Genomic DNA, 22,650 nt, shown 5'->3' with positions numbered 1-22,650 from the left:
AAATAATAGTTGAATTCATGACAATTTTTGAGGGGAAAATTGGACATTTATTGATCTATAGGTCGGGGGCAGCATAAAACTGCAAAAGGAATTTAAGAGCTATATAAGAGTGCTATTTACTTTTTTAAAAATGTGTTTATTGTAATGGTTTATTGGGTTATTCACTAAAATATACAGTTTTTTTTTTTTTTAAATAACTTGAAATCATCTCACGACCCCCACTTTGGGAAATCGTATGTTTCCATCTTTCAAATTATGTAAACTATAATCCCAGTAGGGGTATATTCATAATCTTAAATTGTAAAGAAATATAATTAAAATATGATTAATTAAAATAAATCCGATTTAATGTGACATACATACAAAATGTATGTGGATCTGGCTCTCAACATTTGAGCTAATCTAATAGATTTAATGCAGTGACTTTAACCAAGATGGAACTCTTTGTTGACAAATCAGCCTCTCCTCGTGTCTCTTGGGGCTGTTTATCACTGTAACTCTACTGTGCAGGGCGGATCTTCATGCTGATGGCTTTAAGAGAGTAGTCACGTCCTTTCCAGCTGCTCCACTCCACACCAACAGCATGAATGGTCTCGTCCTCGCCCCAGCGATAAACTCCATTTGGGTTGGCGGTATGACACGTCTTGTACCAAAATGCCCCGAGGAATTCTTTAGCACAGTTTTCTGTAGCAGAAGTATCCTGGTCTTTGTCAAAGCTGGTGAACTTCATGTCGTTGTGCACTATTAGACTGTTTCCTGAAGAAAATTAATTAAGTTAAATCAACATCAAAACAAGAAACAATTCAATAAAAAGTGGACTGGAGATGAAAAGCATCTGTGGGTAAAGTTCCTGACAGAGAAAGATCATTTTAACTACCATTATACTGCCTAAATTTAACTGATCTACCACAGTGGTATGTGCTGGTGTTCAATTTAGCTCATTTTCCCCTCACGTCTTTTGTTTTACTTCACATAGTATTTAGTATATCCGATTATAAGCAGTTCAGTGCAGTGAACCTGACCTGCTCCTCCATCAGTGAACCCAGACACCTGCAGTCTGTACCTGTCACATTCAGACCCGACAGAGAAGGACGAGTAACGAGCAGACGCATTTCTCCCTTCAAAGTCCTCCATCTCCACCAGCAGTTCATGTGGACGTCGACTGGACAACATGTGAATGAACTCCAGACCTGAAAATAGAGTCGTTAAAGCCACTCAAACACCAAAGTCTGAACCAGGAGTCTTCAACCGCCGACATCAAATGAGACTCGTCAGATTGTTCCAGGCCAAAGTAAAGGACAAAGATTCTGTTACCTAAGTCTGATTTATTTTTGTGTGTGTTTTACCAAGCCAGTGCTCTCCATCAGCTTCACCAAAGCCAGTCTTGTACTGACGCCAGGGTCTGTAGAAGTTCACTGTCCCATCCATTCTCCTCTGGATCATCTGAGTGCACAACGAAACAGCTTTTTTTACTATTTAAATTTTCCCCAATATTAGTGGAGTCCCCGGAGTGGAGGATGCCGTCGTCTCTCTGATGCACCACTCTCTCTCTCACCTAGAAAAGACTGGCAGCTCTGTGAGGATCCTGTTCTTTGATCTCTCCAGCGCCTTCAACACCATCCAGCCGCTGCTCCTGAGGGACAAGCTGGAGACGGCTGGTGTGGAGTACGACCTGGCAGAGTGAATTCTGGACGACCTCACAGACCAACCCCAGTTTGTGAGAGCCCGAGATTGCCCGGGACCTGCAGTGTGGGGGCACCCCAGGGCACTGTCCTCACGCCCTTTCTCTTCACCCTCTACACTGCAGACTTCAGACATGACACGGACAGCTGTGTCCTGCAGAAGTTCTCTGACGACTCTGCCATCATCGGACTCATCACGGACGACGATGACGCGGAGTACAGAGGACTGGCGCAGGACTTTGTGGACTGGTGTCAGCGGAACCACCTTCTCATCAACGCGGGGAAGACCAAGGAGATGGTGGTGGACTTCCGCAGACGCCACCCCACTGCCCCCTCGCCAGTGAACATCCAGGGAAGGGACATTGAGAGAGTGGACTCATACAAGTACCTGGGTGTTCATCTGAACCACAAACTGGACTGGACTCATAACACAGACGCACTGTACAGGAAGAGCCAGAGTCGGCTCTACCTCCTGAGGAGACTCAGGTCTTTTGGAGTGACAGGGCCACTCCTGAAGACCTTCTACGACTCTGTGGTGGCATCAGCTCCTGTAGGTGTGGCCTGCTGGAGCAGCAGCATCACAGAGAGGGAGAGGAAGAGACTGGACAAAGTCATCAAGAAGTCCAGCTCCGTCCTGTGCTGCGCTCTGGACTCGGTGCAGGAGGTGGGGGACAGGAGGGTCCTGGCTAAATTCACATCTATGCTTGACCATGAGTGTCGCCCCCTGCAGGACACTCTCTCCGCTCTGGAGAGCAGCTTCAGCGAGAGACTGATCCACCCTCGCTGTGTGAAGGATACGTTTCAGTGTGTGGATGCAAAACAACTTTCTCCAACTGAACTCAGACAAGACTGAAATAATCGTTTTTGGCCCACAGAAACAAAGAGAAAGTGTTAGCGGTCACCTCCAGAGTCTCGCTCTAAAACCTACAAACCAAGTTAGAAATCTGGGGGTAATAATGGACTAAAACTTGAACTTTAATAGCCACATCAAATCAATAACATCAGCAGCTTTTTACCATCTAAAAAAACATTGCCAAAATCAAAAATATAGTGTCAAAACCAGATTTGGAAAGACTTATCCATGCGTTTGTCTCCAGTAGATTAGACTACTGTAACGGCTGCTCACTGGTCTCTCCAAACGAGCTGTAAAACAGCTGCAGTGCATCCAGAACGCTGCTGCTCGGGTCCTGACTAGAACCAGGAAGTATGATCACACAGTCCTGTTCTCAGGTCTCTGCACTGGCTCCCTGTGGCTCAGAGAAGAGACTTTAAAGCAGCTCTGCTTGTGTACAAGTCTCTCCATGGCCTAGCACCAAAGTACATCTTGGACATGTTAGTGCCATATGAACCATCTCGGACTCTGAGGACCTCAGGGACCGGCCTCCTGCTGGTGCCCAGAGTCAGGACTAAACATGGGCCGGCCTCCTGCTGGTGCCCAGAGTCAGGACTAAACATGGGCCGGCCTCCTGCTGGTGCCAGAGTCAGGACTAAACATGGGCCGGCCTCCTGCTGGTGCCAGAGTCAGGACTAAACATGGACCGGCCTCCTGCTGGTGCCAGAGTCAGGACTAAACATGGGGAATCTGCATTTCAGTTTTATGCAGCTAAAATCTGGAACATTCTTCCTGAAGATGTGAGACAGGCTTCTACTCTGACAATGTTCAAATCTAAGCTAAAAACAGTTTTGTTTAGCTGCGCATATGACTGAAAGGATTTTTTCTTTGCACTCTTCTCTTTTGTTTGTGATTTTATTGGTTTAGACAATCAGTTGGATTGATAATTTTTATTTTAGTTAATTTTATTGTATTTCTCTTTCTGTAATTTCTTTGTGATTTTAATGCATTTTTCCTGTTGTGTGAAGCACTTTGAATTGCCTTGTGTATGAAATGTGCTCTACAAATAATCTTGCCTTGCCTTTCACAGGTCTTTCCTTCCTGCTGCTGTCAGACTTTATAACAAACACTGCTATCCCTGAACGTGTGTAATACTGACTTAACCATGTGTAATACTGACTTAACCATGTGTAATAATGTCATATTCATGTGCACTTACTGTCGTACTCACACACAATAATGTCACATTCATGTGCATATAACTGATGTAAATAGAGTGCTTATTTTACCAGTATTATTAGTATTATTTTGTCTTACGCTAGCTGTTTTTATTTTATTTTATCTTTATTTATTTTTCCTCTCCATTCCTTATTAAGAAATGAGAGGTTCTGTCTATAGGAGGTTTTGTTTATAAGAGTTTCTGTTTAAAAGAGTTTTTGTTTATAAACTTCCTATAAGTTATCTGTCCTTTTCCTCTGTATCTACCTGCGTTGCAACCACGGAATTTCCCCATTTGTGGACAATAAAGGAATATCTTATCTTATCAGTAAAGATCCCAAATGTTCTTAAACTATTTTCCAATAGAAAAACAGTGAGTTTTCTGTTCTTACGGTTCAGAATAACACATATATAGCATTATCTTAGGTTTCACCTCCGCAAAATACTTGGAAATCCTTCTTTATGTGATCCAGACACACCCACCGTCCAACCGCCTCCATCTGTTTCCATGTCACACAGGGCCTAAAACGGACATTTAATGATGATGCCTTATGTTCGCTGTTTATATCCAACATTGATTTACCTGAATTCCAATGTTTTCTCCAAAGGGATGGATGGTGTAGACTCCACTTCTTTTGGTCGGATTCTCTTTAAGGATGTCACTGCAGTCCATGGGCTTTTTCAGACCATTGCAGTGCATCAACAGTGACGACACAAATATCACTAGAGATAAAGCTGCACGAACGACAAATGTGTAAAAAACAAAGAAATTACACAGAGAAGATTAAAAGGAATTATAAATTACCTATAAAAATCAAATAGGGTTTGTTTTATGAAATGATTGAGTCTGGAGTGACCTACCTCCATTGTCTCAACATAAACTCTGAGGAGGGAGAAAGTTAAGAGCTATAAATATTAGATGAGTTATCCTTAGCTCAGTGAACTCATCTGTAGATCCACTATTTAAAGTGGGGAGTGGGATGGAATCAACCAATAAGAATCAAGACAAATAATGTGTTTCCAAACCCCATGACCCAGTGTGAGAATTTGACAGGTGAGTAAATAAAATCTTCTAATAGACTTTTATCACATTTCTCTGAAAACATGCATATTCTATTATATAATATAATAATACTTTATTCATCTCTTAAATCAAAATTCATTGCAGACATCCATTGCAAAAACAAACAAACAAACATTAAAAAATAAAAGGACCCAAGTATATGCCATGACAGTTCATATTCAGGCTTGATAAAAGAATAATTATATAAGTATAATCCTTAAAAACACATCAGACAGAGTTCAACAATCTAATCATCCGGAATAAAAGACGTAGAAAAGTGATTTGTTTAAATCAGGGGCAAAACCTGAAGATGAAATGTGCCTCGGATCGGTCAATAATTTATTATTTATAATCATTTGTTTACAATTTATTATTTTTACTGACCATTCTGCTCTCCACCATCCACAGAAATAAGAAGAATAAGCTTTTATTTTCATTGATATTTTCAAAGGTAAGAAACACACGATCAGATCTAAACAAAATAGTCACAATAGTTTCATTGATTCCAAATGTAAAAAAGACACAATCATTAAGTCTTATCTTACTGGTTTGCGTATGATGTTCTACAGTATGGCATTAAGCAGGTGGGGCCGGGGGGACAGGTCAGGGGCAAAATGCAATAAAATACATCAAGACAGAAAGGCCATACAGTAGAATTTCCACAGCGGACCTTTGGTAAGCAGAACGTCCTCGTGTTTATCACTGTAACTCTACTGTGCAGGGCGGATCTTCATGCTGATGGCTTTAAGAGAGTAGCTATCTGCTTTCCAGCTTCTCCACTCCACACCAACAGCATTAATGGTCTTGTCCTCGCCCCAGCGATAGACTCCATTTGGGTTGGCGTTGTGACAGTTGCTATACCAAAATGCCCCGAGGAACAGTTTAGCACAGTTCTGCTCTGTAGAAGTATCCTGGTCTTTGTCAAAGGTGGAGAACTTCTCGTCATTGTGAATTATTAGACTATTTCCTAAAGAGAGAGAGAAAAATATATATTTTACATCTATATCTATACATGTACATCCACATATGCAAGGGGATTTTTTTGCACAATTTTGAGTCAGATTTGCCTCTTCATGAGCTCGTGGCATGAGCAAAAATACTCATAAGCGACTATTTGTGATGGCACTCCTCATTTCTATGAGGTCAATGTGATTTAGCTCATTTTCCCTCACGTCTTTTGTTTTTCTTCACATAGAATTTAGTTTGTCCAATTATAAGCAGTATAATCTGTGGCGAATTAGTTCAGTGCAGTGAACCTGACCTGCTCCTCCATCAGTGAACCCAGACACCTGCAGTCTGTACCCGTCACATTCAGACCCGACAGAGAAGTTTGAGTAACGAGCAGACGCATTTCTCCCTTCAAAGTCCTCCATCTCCACCAGCAGTTCATGTGGACGTCGACTGGACAACATGTGAATGAACTCCAGACCTGAAAATAGAGTCGTTAAAGCCACTCAAACACCAAAGTCTGAACCAGGAGTCTTCATCAAATGAGACTCATCAGATTGTTCCAGGCCAAAGTAAAGGACAAAGATTCTGTCTGATTTATTTAATTTTGAAAGGAATAATAGGACATTTTTTTCTCATTTCCTCGTGGCGTGGACAGCTGATTAGTCCTCCCACATATCAATCATCTATTGCGTCCCACTGCACACCTGCAGCCTCATTCTGGCTGATTTCCAGGATAGCAGCACGTTTCCCTGGCTGCGCATGCGTGGTTGATATGCCGGTGTGAAAGAGAAAGACTGTGTTCGAGCTCAGAAGAGACGGAAATCTGCGGAGACGAGATGAGATGTGATCCGTCATGCTAATAAACAAATGCGCGTGTAGCAGCGAGGCTGTTACGTGCTTCTGTACGGGGGTGAGTGTCAGTCGCTTGAGTTCTCAAATTGGCAAAAAATCCTCTATTGTTCCTTTAATTTTTGTGTGTGTTTTACCAAGCCAGTGCTCTCCATCAGCTTCACCAAAGCCAGTCTTGTACTGACTCCAGGGTCTGTAGAAGTTCACTGTCCCATCCATTCTCCTCTGGATCATCTGAGTGCACAACGAAACCTTTGACCAAGTTAAGCAAGTGCAACACTAGCCAAGCAATGATATAATAATACATGACATATTTTCTACTCCTCAGTTATTGATCAGGCTAAATTGATTCTAGACATTAGAAATTAAAAGAATACAACTTGCCGTCCAGCCGCCCCCGTCCGTTGTCATGTCACAATGTGCCTGGAAAAAAAATACACAGCTATAAAACTCGGCCTTGATGCTTTTTCTTTGCAAAATTGAATATTGTCTCACCTGAATGGAAAACTGTCCCCCGAAAGGGTGAATGTTGTGGACTCCATTGCTGCGACTGACGTGGTATTCACGTCGGCTCCATTCGAGGATGTCGCTACAGTCAGTGGGCTTTTGCAGAGCCGCACAGTCACTCAACAGAAACAACAACAGCGCAGCCAGCTGGAATCGAAATGGATCAGTAGCTGATTGAGCATAAAGCTTTGTTAACTGAACAGAAATACGTAAAACACACGTCAACTGATTGATTTATCACAGGCATTCACAGCAGTTACTTGGTCTGGAAAGTAATTGTTTAGCATATTTGTGTATTTTCTTGTTTGCAAAGCAGACAGTGAGATACAGGAAAATAAACTGAACAAATAGGTTAAAATTGCTTGTAAATATATACATAAGTGACTCTTTCAGCTTACCTTCATTGTAGGATAGCTGTTGAAACAGATCCCCCGACAAGACATAAGACTAACTTGTAAATGACTTTTGGCTTCTGCCGTCAACCCACTTTATTCTTCACTTCTTATTTGCTCTGCGTTTGTGGGAAGTGAAACAAGATCGATCAACCAATCAGAATCAGACCAGTTTGTTTGGTTGGTCAAACAATTAACAAGCAAAGTGCACTTGAGTTTTTCTTTTTATTCAATAGAAAATGCTGCAGTTATTTACACTGCAAAACACAATAATGTTGAGTTTCTGAACCTTTTATCCAGAACCCAGTTTTGAGCCATTTTATGTAAAGATGTATCGAGTTAGTGAGTTGTTTCAAAGGGTTTTTGTGAGTAAGAAACACTGTGCAATCACAAATATGAAAGGAAGATGAAGACAATCTTTATGATTTCATGTAACATTTCAATGATGTTTCGTATTCTTTGTATTTCATTCAGATGTTTCTTATTCCAGTGATGTTTTTGTGTTTCATATGAAGTCAACTTGAACTTTTATAAGTCTTAGCCCTGGAATTAACCTTTTATTTATGTTGATCAAATAACCAATATTGGAAACAGTTGTTTGACCTGCAGTTCTTGAGAATGCGGTTTCACTTGACTCACCTAGAAAGAACAGAAGTACAAAATGTACAAACCAGCAGGCCAAGGTACAAGTCATATCTGTGGAGTGGCGCCTTTGCTCACTGTAAGAATGTATCTCTTTCTGACTTATACAGGTTGTTTTATCATTGTTCATTGTTCTATGTTGCAGCGAATCACCAAAACAAATTCCTGTTTGTGAATTTTGTTCATTGACAATGATTCTGATTCTGCTTTCAAGGTATATACACTGCAATTCACAATAAAACACCTATAATAGCTAGATTGATTTTAAATTTAAACGTTTCTACGAAAGCAAAACAAAGCCACACATCATCCATGCACCCCACAGCAGTGAGCAGGGTCGTCACCAGAAACATTAGTGCAGCTTTAAACTAAATCTATTCATAAAGATTTACACAGGGCCCTTAGAACATGGAAAGACTTACTGCGGATACTCTAACAGAAAGGGAGATTGGGGATTTTTGATCCCAGTAAACTAAAATTAGTCACCCAAGAAGCAAACAAAAGTCAAAACCTGTAACACACAACAGCCGCAGTCCCTTCAGTCCCATTTCAACGCCCAACACTGATGTTACACACTTTGCAGCTCGGATCTTTCTTGGCGTTCGTGGTGGATAAACTGATGACTTGATGTCCACTGATTTGGGTTACTATTCCTGAGGCCAAATCCACCGGCTCTGTGAAAATCACCTCCAGAATGACGTCTTGGGCGTGTTGGAAATGCAGCGAACCGTCCTCCGTCTTGGTACTGGACAGGAAAGGGTTGGAGGAGCGGTCCAACACAGGCAGACGCTCCTTACAGAAGAGGTCTCCTTTGGATCCCTCCGGGGCCAGGACGAGGAGGACGTAATGGTAAGAGGTGTACATGCAGTAGAAGTCGCCGAAATATAGGTTGGTGTTGTGGTTGAAGAGATGGTCGGCTTGGATCTGTGAGCAGGTAGAACCAAAATGAATAGATTATGGAATACAGTGATTATAATTTCATATATTTTATCTCTCCACCGACCAAATAGTGTACGATATATGCGACGTTTCAAACCAATATATACAACGATATGTACAACGTTTCAAACCAACACCAAGTAAAATAATGGCAAGTATTGTGATATTGATCTGATACCGATACCAATAAATTCACTATAATGACTATGAAGAAACCTTCTTGTATTGTATTATCTTTGCTCCACCCCGGCTTGAACAGATCAATAAGTCAATATAGTCTGTGCAGATAAACACATACAACACATTGTTTATATTTTAGTTATTTTAAAAAAAATATAATTTTATTTTTATTTTTTTACAAATGTAAGTATTAATATTGTTTCCACGATGATGAGAATTGATACCTCAGTCAGTGTGAATTAATAAATATTTGGTATCGATCGGCCCATCACTCATCATTGATAAATAGATTGTAAACTTAAAGTACACATGACTGGTTATACTAAGGGAACATGATTATATTGAGGATTTTACAAAGAAATGTTGCCTACTTTTACTGTCTCCTAAATTACTTACTATTAGAACATGAGCAGCAGATATGAGGTAATTCCACAAATGTGTAAAAATGGGCTAAAATCCATATAGATTACACAATAGTTATGATTTGACATGTAATAATACCTGGTAACACCTTTATTTTGTTAAATGGTTGTTTAAACTGTGAGGAAATGCCATGATTTTCGATTAAATATCACTTTTTGATGAAATACGGTAGGTGGCGGTATTAACACAGCACTACTTCCTGTAATTTTCCACTTTTATTTCGATTTTTCTCTTCACAAAACTGCATCTTGATTATAAAAACAGATGTACGTATATAAAAATGTACCACCACTTATGTTCTATTTTGTTATTTTACATACCGTATTCTATTGTAACTTACTAAACATTTATTTTGTAGTCTTAACTGAGTTTCCACAGTTTATATTTTCATTTATGGGATGCTAGCTTAGCCAAACCAACACATTTGGGAAAGTAAAGTATAGTGTACCAAACCATGCCAGTTAAATCATTTTTCCTGGCTTTGTGGTGTATTAAAATGACAAAAAAGACAGAAAAATCTCTGGTTTTGTGTCTCTCTGAAGCTCCGGCCATCTTGGGGCGTCATCCAGTTGCTGTTGCTCATGTTGCTCATGTTGCTCTGACAACCCGGCTTTTATCATTTCTATGATCGACAAAAGCTAGCTTGCACATATCGATTTTCTTATCATATACACTGCATTTAATAAGGAAAAATGTATTGATATGCTTTGCGGTGAATTTATTTCAAACTTCCAACTGAACCTTTAAACATCAAACTGATACCTGAAATCTGTATGGCCCATAGGGGGAGTCTTGGGGCGGTTTTCCCGTGTTGAACTCGGTGTTGCAGCTGAAGAAGATGCCCTCCAGTTTGCCGCTGATTGGAGATCCGTGACTTCCGCTGTCGTCTTTCACGCACGGCAGCATTCGACCACAGGCAGCGTCTCTGGAACAAAACACGGGCCTGGACAAAGATACACACAGATACTTTTTAATACTGATCCAGAACGATGTTTACGCTGAAACTTCCTCAGTAATTGCGAGGTCTCAGATGACAGCACAAACTCGCTGTAGCTAAACAGTGTAGTCGAGTAAGAATACCGTTACTTCCAAATGATGATCGCTTGAGTGATGGTCCAAGAAAGAGTCCAAAAGTACCTCACCAGTAATATATCACCAGTCTAACACTTTTACAGGATTCCAAATGTATACAGCAACCAAATACAAGTACCGTATTTTCCGGACTATAAGTCGCACTAGCCAAAAAATGCATGATAAGTTGCATTTTGGGGGGGAAATTTATTTGACAAAATACAAGACCAAGAACAGACATTTAATATGGAAATGCAATTTAAAATAATAATGTGGTGAATAGGTGTACGTATGCTAACGCTAACACCTTCAGCTACATGACGCATCGACAATGAACTGTGGTAAGTGTCTGGTATGTTAACGTAACATATTAACAGTTATTCAGATAACTATAGCATAAAGAACATGCTAACAAGTTTACCAAAGCATCAGTTTTACCCCAAATCACTAAATCCATTGAATTACTCTTCCTCTGCGTCACTTCTAAACAACTCCACAAACTCCAGAAGTAGAGGAAGTGCAGATTCTTCTTCTGCGTCGCTTAGAGCCTAGAGCGCCCTCTTGTGGTTGCCAGTGTTAAAATAATCAACATGTGAAATGCGGTTGCCAGTGTGAAAATAACGAATAATATCACAAATAAGTCGCTCTGGAGTATAAGTCGCACCCGGCCAAAAACATGAAAAAAGGTACCACATTTTAGTCCGGAAAATACGGTACCTACAGTAACACGTACCCTTTCTCTTCGAAGTACTCCTTCTGTTGGTTTCTGTAGAACACAGTGAAAGGGAGCATCCTGCCGGCCAGCGCCTCGGCCTTCTGCAACAGCTGACCGAGGTGAGCCGAGGAGTAATCTGAAACACAAACCCGGTGTTTCATGGAGAGGCAGGGAATATACGTGGTTTTTAAGTACTATAGTTTTACAGTTTGCTCATTGTAAACAGAAATATTGATCTAAAACAAAGAGTAAGGAAAGGTTCAATAAAGCGGACCATTGACTTCCTGTTTAAAATGCAGCAATGAGACTACATAGTGGAAGCACGCAGAAGATTTTCATTGACATGTTTTTGTTTTTTAAGTGGCGTCGTGACAGGGATACGTGGTAGGGGAATTCAAGATTATGCAAACATACTGTAAGAATCAATCGAAATATGACTTTGAGTAAACTTGTGATGATTTTCTGACTATACAAGATAAGATAAGATTTAATGTCCACACATGGGGAAATTTCAGTGTTACAACGCAGTAGATACAGGAGGAAAGGACAGATAACTTATAGGAAGTTAAAAAAAAAAAAAAAAACACTCTTAATTGAAGAACTCGTATAAACAAAACAAAAGACTCTTATTAACAAAACTCCTCTCATATCTTAATAGGAAATGGAGGAAAAATAAATAGATAAAATAAAAAGACAAAGATAAAGATAAAACTAAAATAAAATAAAATAAAATAAAATAAAATAAAATAAATACATCAGTTGTATGCACATGAATATGGCCTTAATTGCTTGTGAGTATGACAGTAATTGCACATGAATATGACGGTATTGCACATGGTTAAGTCAGTCAGCATTGCACATGTTCAGGGCTAACAGTGTTTGTTATACAGTCTGACATACTACGATATAAATACAGCTGTGTTAGGAAGTAAATTAATACATGTACTGAAAATATGTGTTCAGAATACAGTTACTCTTTCATTTGGTGGAATTCAGAATACAGTTACCTTTTGAAAATGAGTGGAAAACTTTGTGGTGTTCATGAAAATGTGGTTCTTCTAACTAGTGAGTGCAGTTTTTCTTAAATTAAAAACAAATGGTGAAACAGAAACAAAAAGCTTATTCATTCCTATGTCGTGTTTTCACAGTATAATGTGATGCAACTCAATGTGAAAGTACTCAAAGTATTCAGGATACTGCACTCTGAATAGAGAAAGTAACGGAATGCCATTGAAGACACATTTTAATGCAGGTATTCAGTATTTTGTAGATAAATACATTTTCAAAGTATTCTTCCCAACATGGCCAATATATTTATTTTTAATGATGCGTTAATCATTTTCTAGAATCACCACACAGGAATATAGTGTTCAGAAAACCATAAGTACAAATAAAAAAAGAGTTAAACCAATTGTCTGTTTGTTTTATATCACTTTTTGTGCTGGGTCTGTAACTTTTCACTTAATCTGCATCAGAACTGAGATTTTGTTTCACAGGTAAGTGAGAATTAGGGAGACAATTGGGGGAGACATTCTGCATTTCCCCCCCGACCAGTTTTGAACGCTTAAATCTTTGACCGCAGAGGTGGTTGCACTGACCTGCGGTGCCAAACTCCACACTGTCGCTCCACTTGGACACCGTGTAGTCTCCGTCGGAGCGCTTGGCCGCCGTCTGCACCGACAGCGTGTACTGAGTCCTGGGGCTCAGGAACCAGTGGCCTCGCACCGTCATGGGCAGTCGCACCGCTTTGGCCACCAGCTTCGTCGGGACGTCCTGCACACGAGCACCGGGATTGATTAACATTTAAAAGTATTAACAAACATCCAACTTTTTACTTGAGTAGTTGTATTTTGAAGTAGACTGCCTGCTTACTGTCTGCTTTAACAGTGGCTCTGTTATTATCACATCCATTCATTCATACATCAGTCCATTTTCTTCCGCTTACCCAAATTATGTCTGATTATTCCAGTTATCGGACCATGGTTGAGTGATCCTCAACCATGGGCTACTTGGAATGGTTTCACGTTTTAGAAGTCAATTCGAATGGCGTTTGGATGTAAAACTTTAAAGTGTAGTTGACAAGGTTATTCGTTAACTGGGGTTCGGGAGCAGGACCACGCTTCAACCTCTTACTTCTCCAGCAACCACATCTCCACTCTTTAACTCTAATTACCCAGAAGGCCTATATATACACAGGCCAATCCCAGCATCTCTTGTTGACTCTGCTCTCTCGACCCCGCCCTCCCACCCCATGTCTCTATCATCTTCACCTCAACACATCACCATCTATAGAAGGGGGGGTTCTGAATCGACTGGGCTGATTACCCGAGACAGAGCCCCCATCCTGAGTCTCTACCCAGCCAACTCTCATCGCTCCATCATCGCTCCATCATCGCTCCATCATCGCTCCATCATCGCTCCATCATCGATCCATCATCGATCCATCATCGCTCCATCATCGATCCATCATCATCACTATTATCAATGAACATTCTTTCGTATTCCATTGTTGTGGCGTGGTCCTTGCTAGTGAAACACCATTTACATATTCTAGAATGCTTTTGATGGATAATCTGGATATCAATAAATTAAAACAAGAACATGCACTTACATGTACATGGTTTAAAGAGGTTGAGGGGTAATCGGGACAAAACCGTTGGTCACCACTGTTCCACTAATAAACAGCCTGGATTGTAATTTTTTTTGTTTGTTTCATGGTGGTGAGAAGCAGCCAATGGTCAATAAGCATCATAATTTTCATAACGTTCTCCAAATAAAAGACTATTACCACTATGTCAGTTTATTTCTAATGTATTGATGTATGAATGACGTAGCTTCCTGCTTCCGAAGAGTGCACACGCTTTTTTGCTCGCTCCGCTTGCTATCGCTGCTTTCCTTATTTATTTTGCTTTTTAATCAGTTTTTGTCTTCCAAACATTTTTGCTTTAGACTTTTTCAAGTAAACCAAGGATTTTAAGAACATTTTTCCAGTTTTAACGACATATCTGACGCCAGCGACATGTCCGGGAGAAGAAGTGAGAAAGACTGTGAACGCTGTCGGAAATATCAACAAGAAATTAATGAGCTGAAAACACTAATATTTGTTTTGGAATCTGAAAAAGTTCTTCACGATACCATTCCTGTGTCAACCGACGGTAAGAAGAGCACACTTTTTACAAGAAAAACTGCTACTTTCAACCTAAACCGCAGTGACTCTGTGTCGTTTCCAAAACTGTCTAAAAACCAGAAAGACCAGGCTGTTTCTTGGAACAAACTTGGAGCAAAGCCTAAACGATACAAAGATAACGTGAAGTCACCTAAAATACAGCTCACCAACAGATTTTTACCACTTTCAGAGATGGAATTAAATGAAAAAAGGAAAGATGACGTGGCCAAAATACAGCGAGGAGGATCTGTGCCAGGAGCCAAGGTCAAGATTGTTTTAGTTGGGGACGGCGCGATAAGTCACATGACGCATGAAAAGATAAACACACATTCTTTTCCAAGCGCCACTGTTTCTGAGATAACGTCACTCCTTCCAAATATTATGGCTAAGCATGGAGGAGCTAAACAGCTGATTGTGCACGTGGGTGCAGTGGACATGCGGCGGGAACAGACTGAAGTTTTGAAAAAAGACTTCTTGTTAGTTATTCGACGTGCTTGATAAAATGGAAATCAAAACATTCATAAGTGGACCTCTTCCAAACATCGACAGGAGGATAAACAAGTTTAGCCGGCTTCTTCAGCTGAACACATGGCTGTCCAAAGAGTGCTCCCCGAGAGGACTACACTACATTGAGAACTTCTATCTATTCTGGAAACGAGAGGACCTGTTTAAGAGAAATGGCCCCCACCTATGCAGAGGTGGAGTGAGGGTGCTGACAGAGAACCTGCTCCACGCTCTGAGGCATTGGACTGGGCCTGGACAGGGTCCTGAGCAGATAGTTAGAGAAGAGAGGAATGAGAGAAGAATTCCTGCTCCCTCAGCCAGAGACCGAGCCAATGTTTCAACATCAAAAGCACCACAACCTCAGCCTCCACCAAAGGATTCATCAGCAGCTGCTCCACAACCACCAGCAAAGGATTCAGCTCCAGCTGCTCCACATTCACCTCCACCGCCTCCAGCAAAGGAACAATCTTCAAAGGCCTTGGACCCATCTGTGACAAGCCCAACAACATCCCTGTCATCGCCCCTGCCTTCACACCAGCCCTGGGTTCCCCCTGCAACATCTACTCCCACTAAAGATTCATCATTCTCCTTCTCATCTCCACTCTCACCCATGGGCCTTCCCAGCCATTTTGAAAGTCTGATCAAATCAGGCATTAAGATGGCTCCACTCACGACCAATATAGCAAGGGCTATGCCGACTACACCAACAAAAGCCCCACCACCCATCCCCCCTCGCCTCTCACCTGGTCCCAAACTCTCCTTGGCTACAAAAGCCCCACCACCCATCCAACCTCGCCTTTTACCTGGTATCTCCCATAGCTAGGATGCACTGGGTCTTAGCGTTGCCGGGACTTGTTGTCACATTAAAAATCAAACCAACCCGGGGCCCTATGTAAAAAGAGCCCCCCCTAGTGCTATTTCTGTAGTCACATCATCACACAGATGGAAAAACAAAATGCGAGTCAGGCCCAATCTGAGAAATGTGATTCATATTCCCTGTGAAAAGATAAAGCCCAGTCCCACTGAAACTATTCTGAAACTTGCTGTGCTAAATGTCAGATCCTTATGTAACAAATCTCTCTTAATTAATAATTTTATTTCTTCTTATAATCTTGATTTTATGTTTTTAACTGAAACATGGCTTGACAAAAACACAGGAAATGTAGTTCTGATAGAATCTGCTCCACCCAACTTTAAGTTTGAATCTGAAACACGAGAAAACAAAAAAGGGGGTGGAGTCTGTGCTGTCTTTAGAGATGAAATAATTACCCGCAGGTTGTCTTTTGGGGTGTTTTCATCATTTGAGTATGTATCCTTTAAAATGGAGCTAAAACGGTCTCCATCCATACTCTTCATTGTTTTATACAAGCCTCCCCAGCACTGCCAAAGTTTTATTGATGATTTTACTGAGATGCTTTCAGTCATATGCACAGACTTTGATGGTTTGGTCATTACAGGTGATTTCAACGTGCATGTTGATAATGTTTGTGACAGAAACGCTAAAGAGCTTGATGCTGTCCTTGAAACCTTCAGTCGTACTCAGCATGTGAGAGGCCCCACCCACAGCAAAGGACACACTCTAGATCTCATAATTACAAAGGGGGTAAATATTTCAAATGTTAATGTGATCGATGTTGCTCTGTCTGATCATTTCTGTGTCTTCTTTGACCTGTCTGTTTCTCCCCAACCTCCGGTTGGTCCTGCAGTTGTTCAGAGGAGACACATAAGTGATGGCACAGGTGCACTGTTTATGGAAATGATAAATAAAATGATTTGTTGAACTCTGTTACATCTAGTGTTTTGAATGTTCTGGACACCATCGCCCCTATAAAGGCTAAAATGGTTAAAAATAAACAGAAGGCGCCGTGGAGAAATGATGATTCGGTCAGGGCACAGAAAAGGGAGTGCCGCAGGGCCGAACGGAAATGGCGCAAGTCAAAGCTCCAGGTTCAAAAAGAGATTTACAAAGAAAAGCTGAACATGTACAACCTAATCTTATGTAGAACTAGGGAAAGATATTTTTCTGAAATAATTGGAAGCTGCAGTAACAACTCGCGTGTCCTGTTTGCCACAGTAAACAGATTAACAAACCCTCCAGCTCAGCTGCCGTTAGAACTCATTTCCACATCCAAGTGTAATGAGTTTGCATTATTCTTTAATGACAAAGTTCAGGGCATTAAAAATGCTATAAATCCCACAATGCAAAAAATTACCCTAAAACCACCAAGACACTTAGAGCTAACTCACTTTGCACCAGTAACTGACAAAACTGTCCATGAGATCATCACCAGTCTGAGTTCATCTACATGCTGCCTTGATGTGTTTACCTACCAGATTTCTAAAGTCTGTGCTGAACAGTTTGTTAGCACCATTCACTCACATAGTTAACATGTCGCTTCAATCTGGAACATTCCCAATGTCTTTGAAAACTGCGGTCATAAAGCCTCTCCTAAAGAAGAGCAGTCTTGATGCCGCAGTACTGAGTCATTACCGGCCCATCTCTAATCTGCCATTTTTGGGCAAAGTCCTTGAAAAGGTTGTTTACCAACAGCTCACAGATTTCCTCTTAATAAACAACTCATTTGATGTTTTTCAGTCAGGTTTTAGACCTCATCACAGCACTGAGACTGCTCTTGTCAAGGTGACAAATGACATCCGCCTGAACACTGACACGGGCAAAGCCTCAGTCTTAATTCTGTTAGATCTGAGTGCTGCTTTTGACACTGTCGATCATGGGATCCTCTTACAGAGACTAGAGGACTGGGTGGGCATCACTGGCACTGCCCTAAACTGGTTAAGGTCCTATCTGGAAGACAGGAAGTACTTTGTTGAAATTGGTAGCTGTGTCTCAGACCACATGACCCTGACCTGTGGAGTGCCCCAAGGGTCAGTCCTGGGTCCCCTTCTGTTCAACCTCTACATGCTGCCGTTAGGTCAGTTGATACGCAGTGAAAATGTGTCCTATCACAATTATGCAGACGACACTCAGATCTATGTTATGTTTCACTATCGGCAGGTGACTATGGACCAGTAGATTCACTCTGTCACTGCATCCAACAGATCAGTTTGTGGATGCAAAACAACTTTCTCCAGCTGAACTCAGACAAGACTGAAATAATCGTTTTTGGCTCACAGAAACAAAGAGAAAGTGTTAGCGGTCACCTCCAGAGTCTCGCTCTAAAACCTACAAACCAAATTAGAAATCTGGGGGTAATAATGGACTCAGACTTGAACTTTAATAGCCACGTCAAATCAATAACATCAGCAGCTTTTTACCATCTAAAAAACATTGCCAAAATCAAAAATATAGTGTCAAAACCAGATTTAGAGAGACTTATCCATGCGTTTGTCTCCAGTAGATTAGACTACTGTAACGGCCTGCTCACTGGCCTCTCCAAACGAGTTGTAAAACAGCTGCAGTACATCCAGAACGCTGCTGCTCGGGTCCTGACTAGAACCAGGAAGTATGATCACATTAGTCCTGTTCTCAGGTCTCTGCACTGGCTCCCTGTGGCTCAGAGAATATACTTTAAAGCAGCTCTGCTTGTGTACAAGTCTCTCCATGGCCTAGAACCAAAGTACATCTTGGATATGTTAGTGCCATATGAACCATCTCGGACTCTGAGGACCTCAGGGATCGGCCTCCTGCTGGTGCCCAGAGTCAGGACAAAACATGGGGAATCTGCGTTTCAGTTTTATGCAGCTAAAATCTGGAACATTCTTCCTGAAGATGTGAGACAGGCTTCTACTCTGACAATGTTCAAATCTAAGCTAAAAACAGTTTTGTTTAGCTGCGCATATGACTGAAAGGATTTTTTCTTTGCACTCTTCTCTTTTGTTTGTGATTTTATTAGTTTAGAAAATCAGTTGGATTGATAATTTTTAATTTAGTTAATTTTATTGTATTTCTGTTTCTGTAATTTCTTTGTGATTTGAATGCATTTTTCCTGCTGTGAAGCACTTTGAATTGCCTTGTGTATGAAATGTGCTCTACAAATAAACTTGCCTTGCCTTGCCTTGCCTTGAATGTGAAATGTACATGACACAGACATGGAAGAACGTTCACATGGGCTTAAAGGGGACGTATTATGTCAAATGTGCTTTTAGGAGATTTGAACCATGTTATAACCGTGATCTCTCATCATTGGTGTACTCAAAGTTGTATTTTTATTGATTCATGTACGTTGGAGTAATCCTGTTTTGAGGCTTGAGTGCTTAGAAAACTTCACCTACCCCCTATCCCCGCCCACTTCTCTGTACTTTCTTGCGATTATTTGCACATTTTTAAAGTCTGGGTCATACATCTAGATATTAAAATGTCACTCGACCATTTTTAAATAATGAAATATGTACATGAAAATCTATGAGGAGGTGGGTCTTATTGGTTCTGCAGTTTTGAACAGGAAGTCAATCGTCCAATTTCTCTTACTAAGCTATATATGATCAATATTGTCGTTTTCGATGAACGAAATGTAAAATAATGAGTATGTTAGTACGTTCTAGTTTAAAGTGTGTATGATTTTCTAATTTTGACTTTATTAGGTGTAATTATGCCTGTTGTACATATAAATTATAGTTTTACACCAATCGAGTAGATATTTGTAAAGAAAACCTTGAAAAATCTGTGGAAAATGACAGGAAGTGACATCACACTAGGGACACTCATTCCAGACAAAGTTTATGCATCATTTACACAAAGAAACAACTTTTTTGACCCTCTAAACATCAATTCAACAAAATAAAGACGCTCTCATAGATTTTTATTTCTCAAACTAAAAATTGTGAATTTAGATGAGTTTTTTCTCAGTGTTTGCTGGGTAATTTCCTAGTGTGATGTCATCAATTACAAGAGTGAAATTATAAACCTAAAAAAATTTGCTATTCTGTGATAAACTTTTATCTTAACTGCATTTTAGTTCAATGAGTCGTCCGACCTATCATAGGCCCATTAATACTAAACTGTATGTCTCCTTTAATCAGTATAGATGTCATGGCGGACAATGTTAATGTCAATAAAAAGTGCATTATTGATCTGCTTTTTTGCATTTAGTTGTCGTTCCTAACTTAATCATGTCTTTAAAGCTGCTTCGACAAGTGACTAAAGTTCGCTTTGGTCGACCTTGTGTTTGAACTTGTTGGAGCCCGCGTTTTCCTTCTTGTTGAGGTCAATGAAGTAGTGCGTGATCCTGTCCCGGCCGATGCCCTCCAGGTCCCAGCCGATCTTAAAGGAGTCGCAGGTGATGTGGCTGATGCAGATGTGCTGCGGGACGGGCAGTTCGTCACCACCGTCCGAAGACTCCAAACCTACGTACATGTCCATGGGATTCAGAGGGAAGACAAATGAGCACGGTTGAAAAGCAACTATTCAGAAACAAAATATTGTGTCTGTAAATAATGCAGTTTACAATGAACAATATGTAAAATGATTATCTACTAAAGTCATAGTTCAATGCGCAGTACTTGATAAACGTCTCCTATAAATCAAATACAACACGATTATTTTTTATGACATGGACAAAACATGGGTCTTTTAAGCCTCTTTTCGCACATCAAATGTTAAATTTGTGATGCTCTTTGGTTGAGACACTGGTGCTCTGTCTTCTCGGCTCAGTTCTTGCTGATAAAAGGGGGAAGCGCTGGCTGCATTCGCTCCCTGTGTGGAGGTAATTATCCACAGTTCGAGCAGGGCCAAGTGCCAGTGTCCAAACAAGCGACCACTGTCCTCCTGACTCTGTGGGACACTCAAAAACAACTACAAAAAACTTTTTCTGTTTTTTGCTTCTTCTTTTTTTTTTTACAGGTACCTGCTTGTCTCCACAGCTATGATGTTGCCTTGCCTAGAAAGGTCCACAGTACGGCATTAAATGTATCTATTTCCATGAAGACAAGCAGTCGGCTCCACCAGGTCAGATCTTTGGAGAGGTGACCCTGCTCTTAGTCAGTATGAATGTTGTTCTAGGTATTTTCCAAGCAATAAAAATGCCTATAATGAAAACACATGCTGGATGGAGTTTTTAATGCCGTAGTGTGGCACATTCCAGGCAAAGCAATAACAAGCAGCAAAGCACTAGTAAGGCTAAAGCACTTCTTATACAATCAATACTCTGGATAATATTCTTTATCTGTTGCTTGTTGTTCCTGTCTTGTGACCTTGAGTATTCACATGTAGTTTGTTAGAATAAACACTAAATAAATACAAAGAATGATGCAAATCACTTTCTCGTTGGTGCAATCCCTCATTCACACAAGAATGCTTTAGGGTAGAAAAGATTATTATTACTATTATTATCATCATTATTATCATTATTATTACTATTATTATCATTATTATTACTACAGTGTATTTATAATCACACTTTTCCACCTTCAAGGCTTTCGATACACATTCATTTTTTTCATTTTTATTATTTACGATTTTTTTGAAACAGCAGAGCGTTTTTGAAGTACTAAAGCAAAAAAACACAATACCTCCAGAGTCGCACCGTTGTCTGCTTTTCAAATCCAGCAGTGGACTGTCCGTCATCTTCGTCTTCACAAAAACCCCTCTTTGCAATATCAGTGACTTCAATTACGACACCTCCGACTGCTTCATATGTTTCTAAAGCGTGGTGTCCCGTCCTGCCTGGGATGCCTTAAGGGAAGATAGAAACGGCACTGAAAGAGTGATGTCAGCCTGTGGGATTACTCTGTGCGCTGGGAGAGGAGGATTTACATGGACCAAAGGCAGAAGTGAATTAAACCAGGGATTACATAAAGAGATTTACCGTCCAGAGGCAAAACACCCAGCATCTATTCAAAGTACTATTAGAAAAAAACACTACTAGCAAATGCATAAAAACAATAGGAATGGTCCAAAGCTGAATTTTAAGTTAGAGTTCAATAGCTAACAATCATTGGTGCGTTTTAGGCTTTCATAAGATAAGATAAGATAAATATGCCTTTATCTTATAACCGGTACAATGTAGTGGTTTATTATTAAATGTTATTGGGTATCTTTTCTACACCCAGCATCTATTCAAAGTACTATGATTAAAAAAACACTACTAGCAAATGCATAAAAACAATAGGAATGGTCCAAAGCTGAATTTTAAGTTAGAGTTCAATAGCTAACAATCAATTGATGCTTTTTAGGCTTTCATAACCGGTACAATGTAGCGGTTTATTATTAAATGTTATTGGGTATCTTTTCTACACAGAGCATCTATTCAAAGTACTATGAGAAAAAAAACACTACTAGCAAATGCATAAAAACAATAGGAAAGCTGAATTTTAAGTTAGAGGTCAATAGCTAACAATCCGTGGTGCTTTTTAGGCTTTCATAACCGGTACAATGTAGTGGTTTATTATTAAATGTTATTGGGTAAAGTACATTTTCTTTTCAGTCCAAAGTGTTTTCAAGTATGGAGCTCGAAGTCTGCTGTGGTTCCTGAAGTAAGTTTCCCATTATTTGTCCCATAGCGTTTTGTGGTCTTTTAATATTAAAAGGTGACATATTATGCAAAATGTTCAACTTTAA

At 40.3% G+C, this 22,650-nt stretch overlaps 3 protein-coding genes across 3 annotated transcripts; all 3 read right to left on the bottom strand.

Moving 5' to 3' along the window:
- Nucleotides 1-358: 358 nt before the first annotated feature.
- Nucleotides 359-4,467, bottom strand: LOC140369274 (microfibril-associated glycoprotein 4-like). The gene is made up of 5 exons (XM_072456561.1): nt 4,316-4,467; nt 4,216-4,254; nt 1,347-1,443; nt 1,023-1,190; nt 359-756 (listed from the first exon to the last, which is right to left on the bottom strand). Exons 1-5 carry the CDS (start codon nt 4,430-4,432, stop codon nt 500-502), a joined length of 678 nt encoding a protein of 225 aa, XP_072312662.1. The 5' UTR covers nt 4,433-4,467; the 3' UTR covers nt 359-499.
- Nucleotides 4,468-5,420: 953 nt separating this feature from the next.
- Nucleotides 5,421-6,990, bottom strand: LOC140369286 (microfibril-associated glycoprotein 4-like). Its single transcript, XM_072456576.1, has 3 exons — nt 6,733-6,990; nt 6,057-6,224; nt 5,421-5,762 (listed from the first exon to the last, which is right to left on the bottom strand). Exons 1-3 carry the CDS (start codon nt 6,827-6,829, stop codon nt 5,506-5,508), a joined length of 522 nt encoding a protein of 173 aa, XP_072312677.1. The 5' UTR covers nt 6,830-6,990; the 3' UTR covers nt 5,421-5,505.
- Nucleotides 6,991-8,646: 1,656 nt separating this feature from the next.
- On the bottom strand, nt 8,647-21,674 carry LOC140368866 (phytanoyl-CoA hydroxylase-interacting protein-like). Its single transcript, XM_072456011.1, has 6 exons — nt 21,603-21,674; nt 20,254-20,438; nt 13,063-13,237; nt 11,483-11,600; nt 10,441-10,621; nt 8,647-9,060 (listed from the first exon to the last, which is right to left on the bottom strand). The coding sequence occupies exons 1-6, from the start codon at nt 21,655-21,657 to the stop codon at nt 8,686-8,688; spliced, it is 1,089 nt and encodes a 362-aa protein (XP_072312112.1). The 5' UTR covers nt 21,658-21,674; the 3' UTR covers nt 8,647-8,685.
- Between the last annotated feature and the right edge of the window lie 976 nt (nt 21,675-22,650).

The sequence above is a fragment of the Eucyclogobius newberryi genome, unplaced genomic scaffold (assembly GCF_026437365.1).
Source record: "Eucyclogobius newberryi isolate DKJ021-1_F unplaced genomic scaffold, fEucNew1.0.hap1 SCAF_20, whole genome shotgun sequence".
NCBI lineage: Eukaryota > Metazoa > Chordata > Actinopteri > Gobiiformes > Gobiidae > Eucyclogobius > Eucyclogobius newberryi.
Note: the sequence above shows the minus strand (reverse complement) of the source record. Positions and strands in the feature narration are given on the sequence as shown.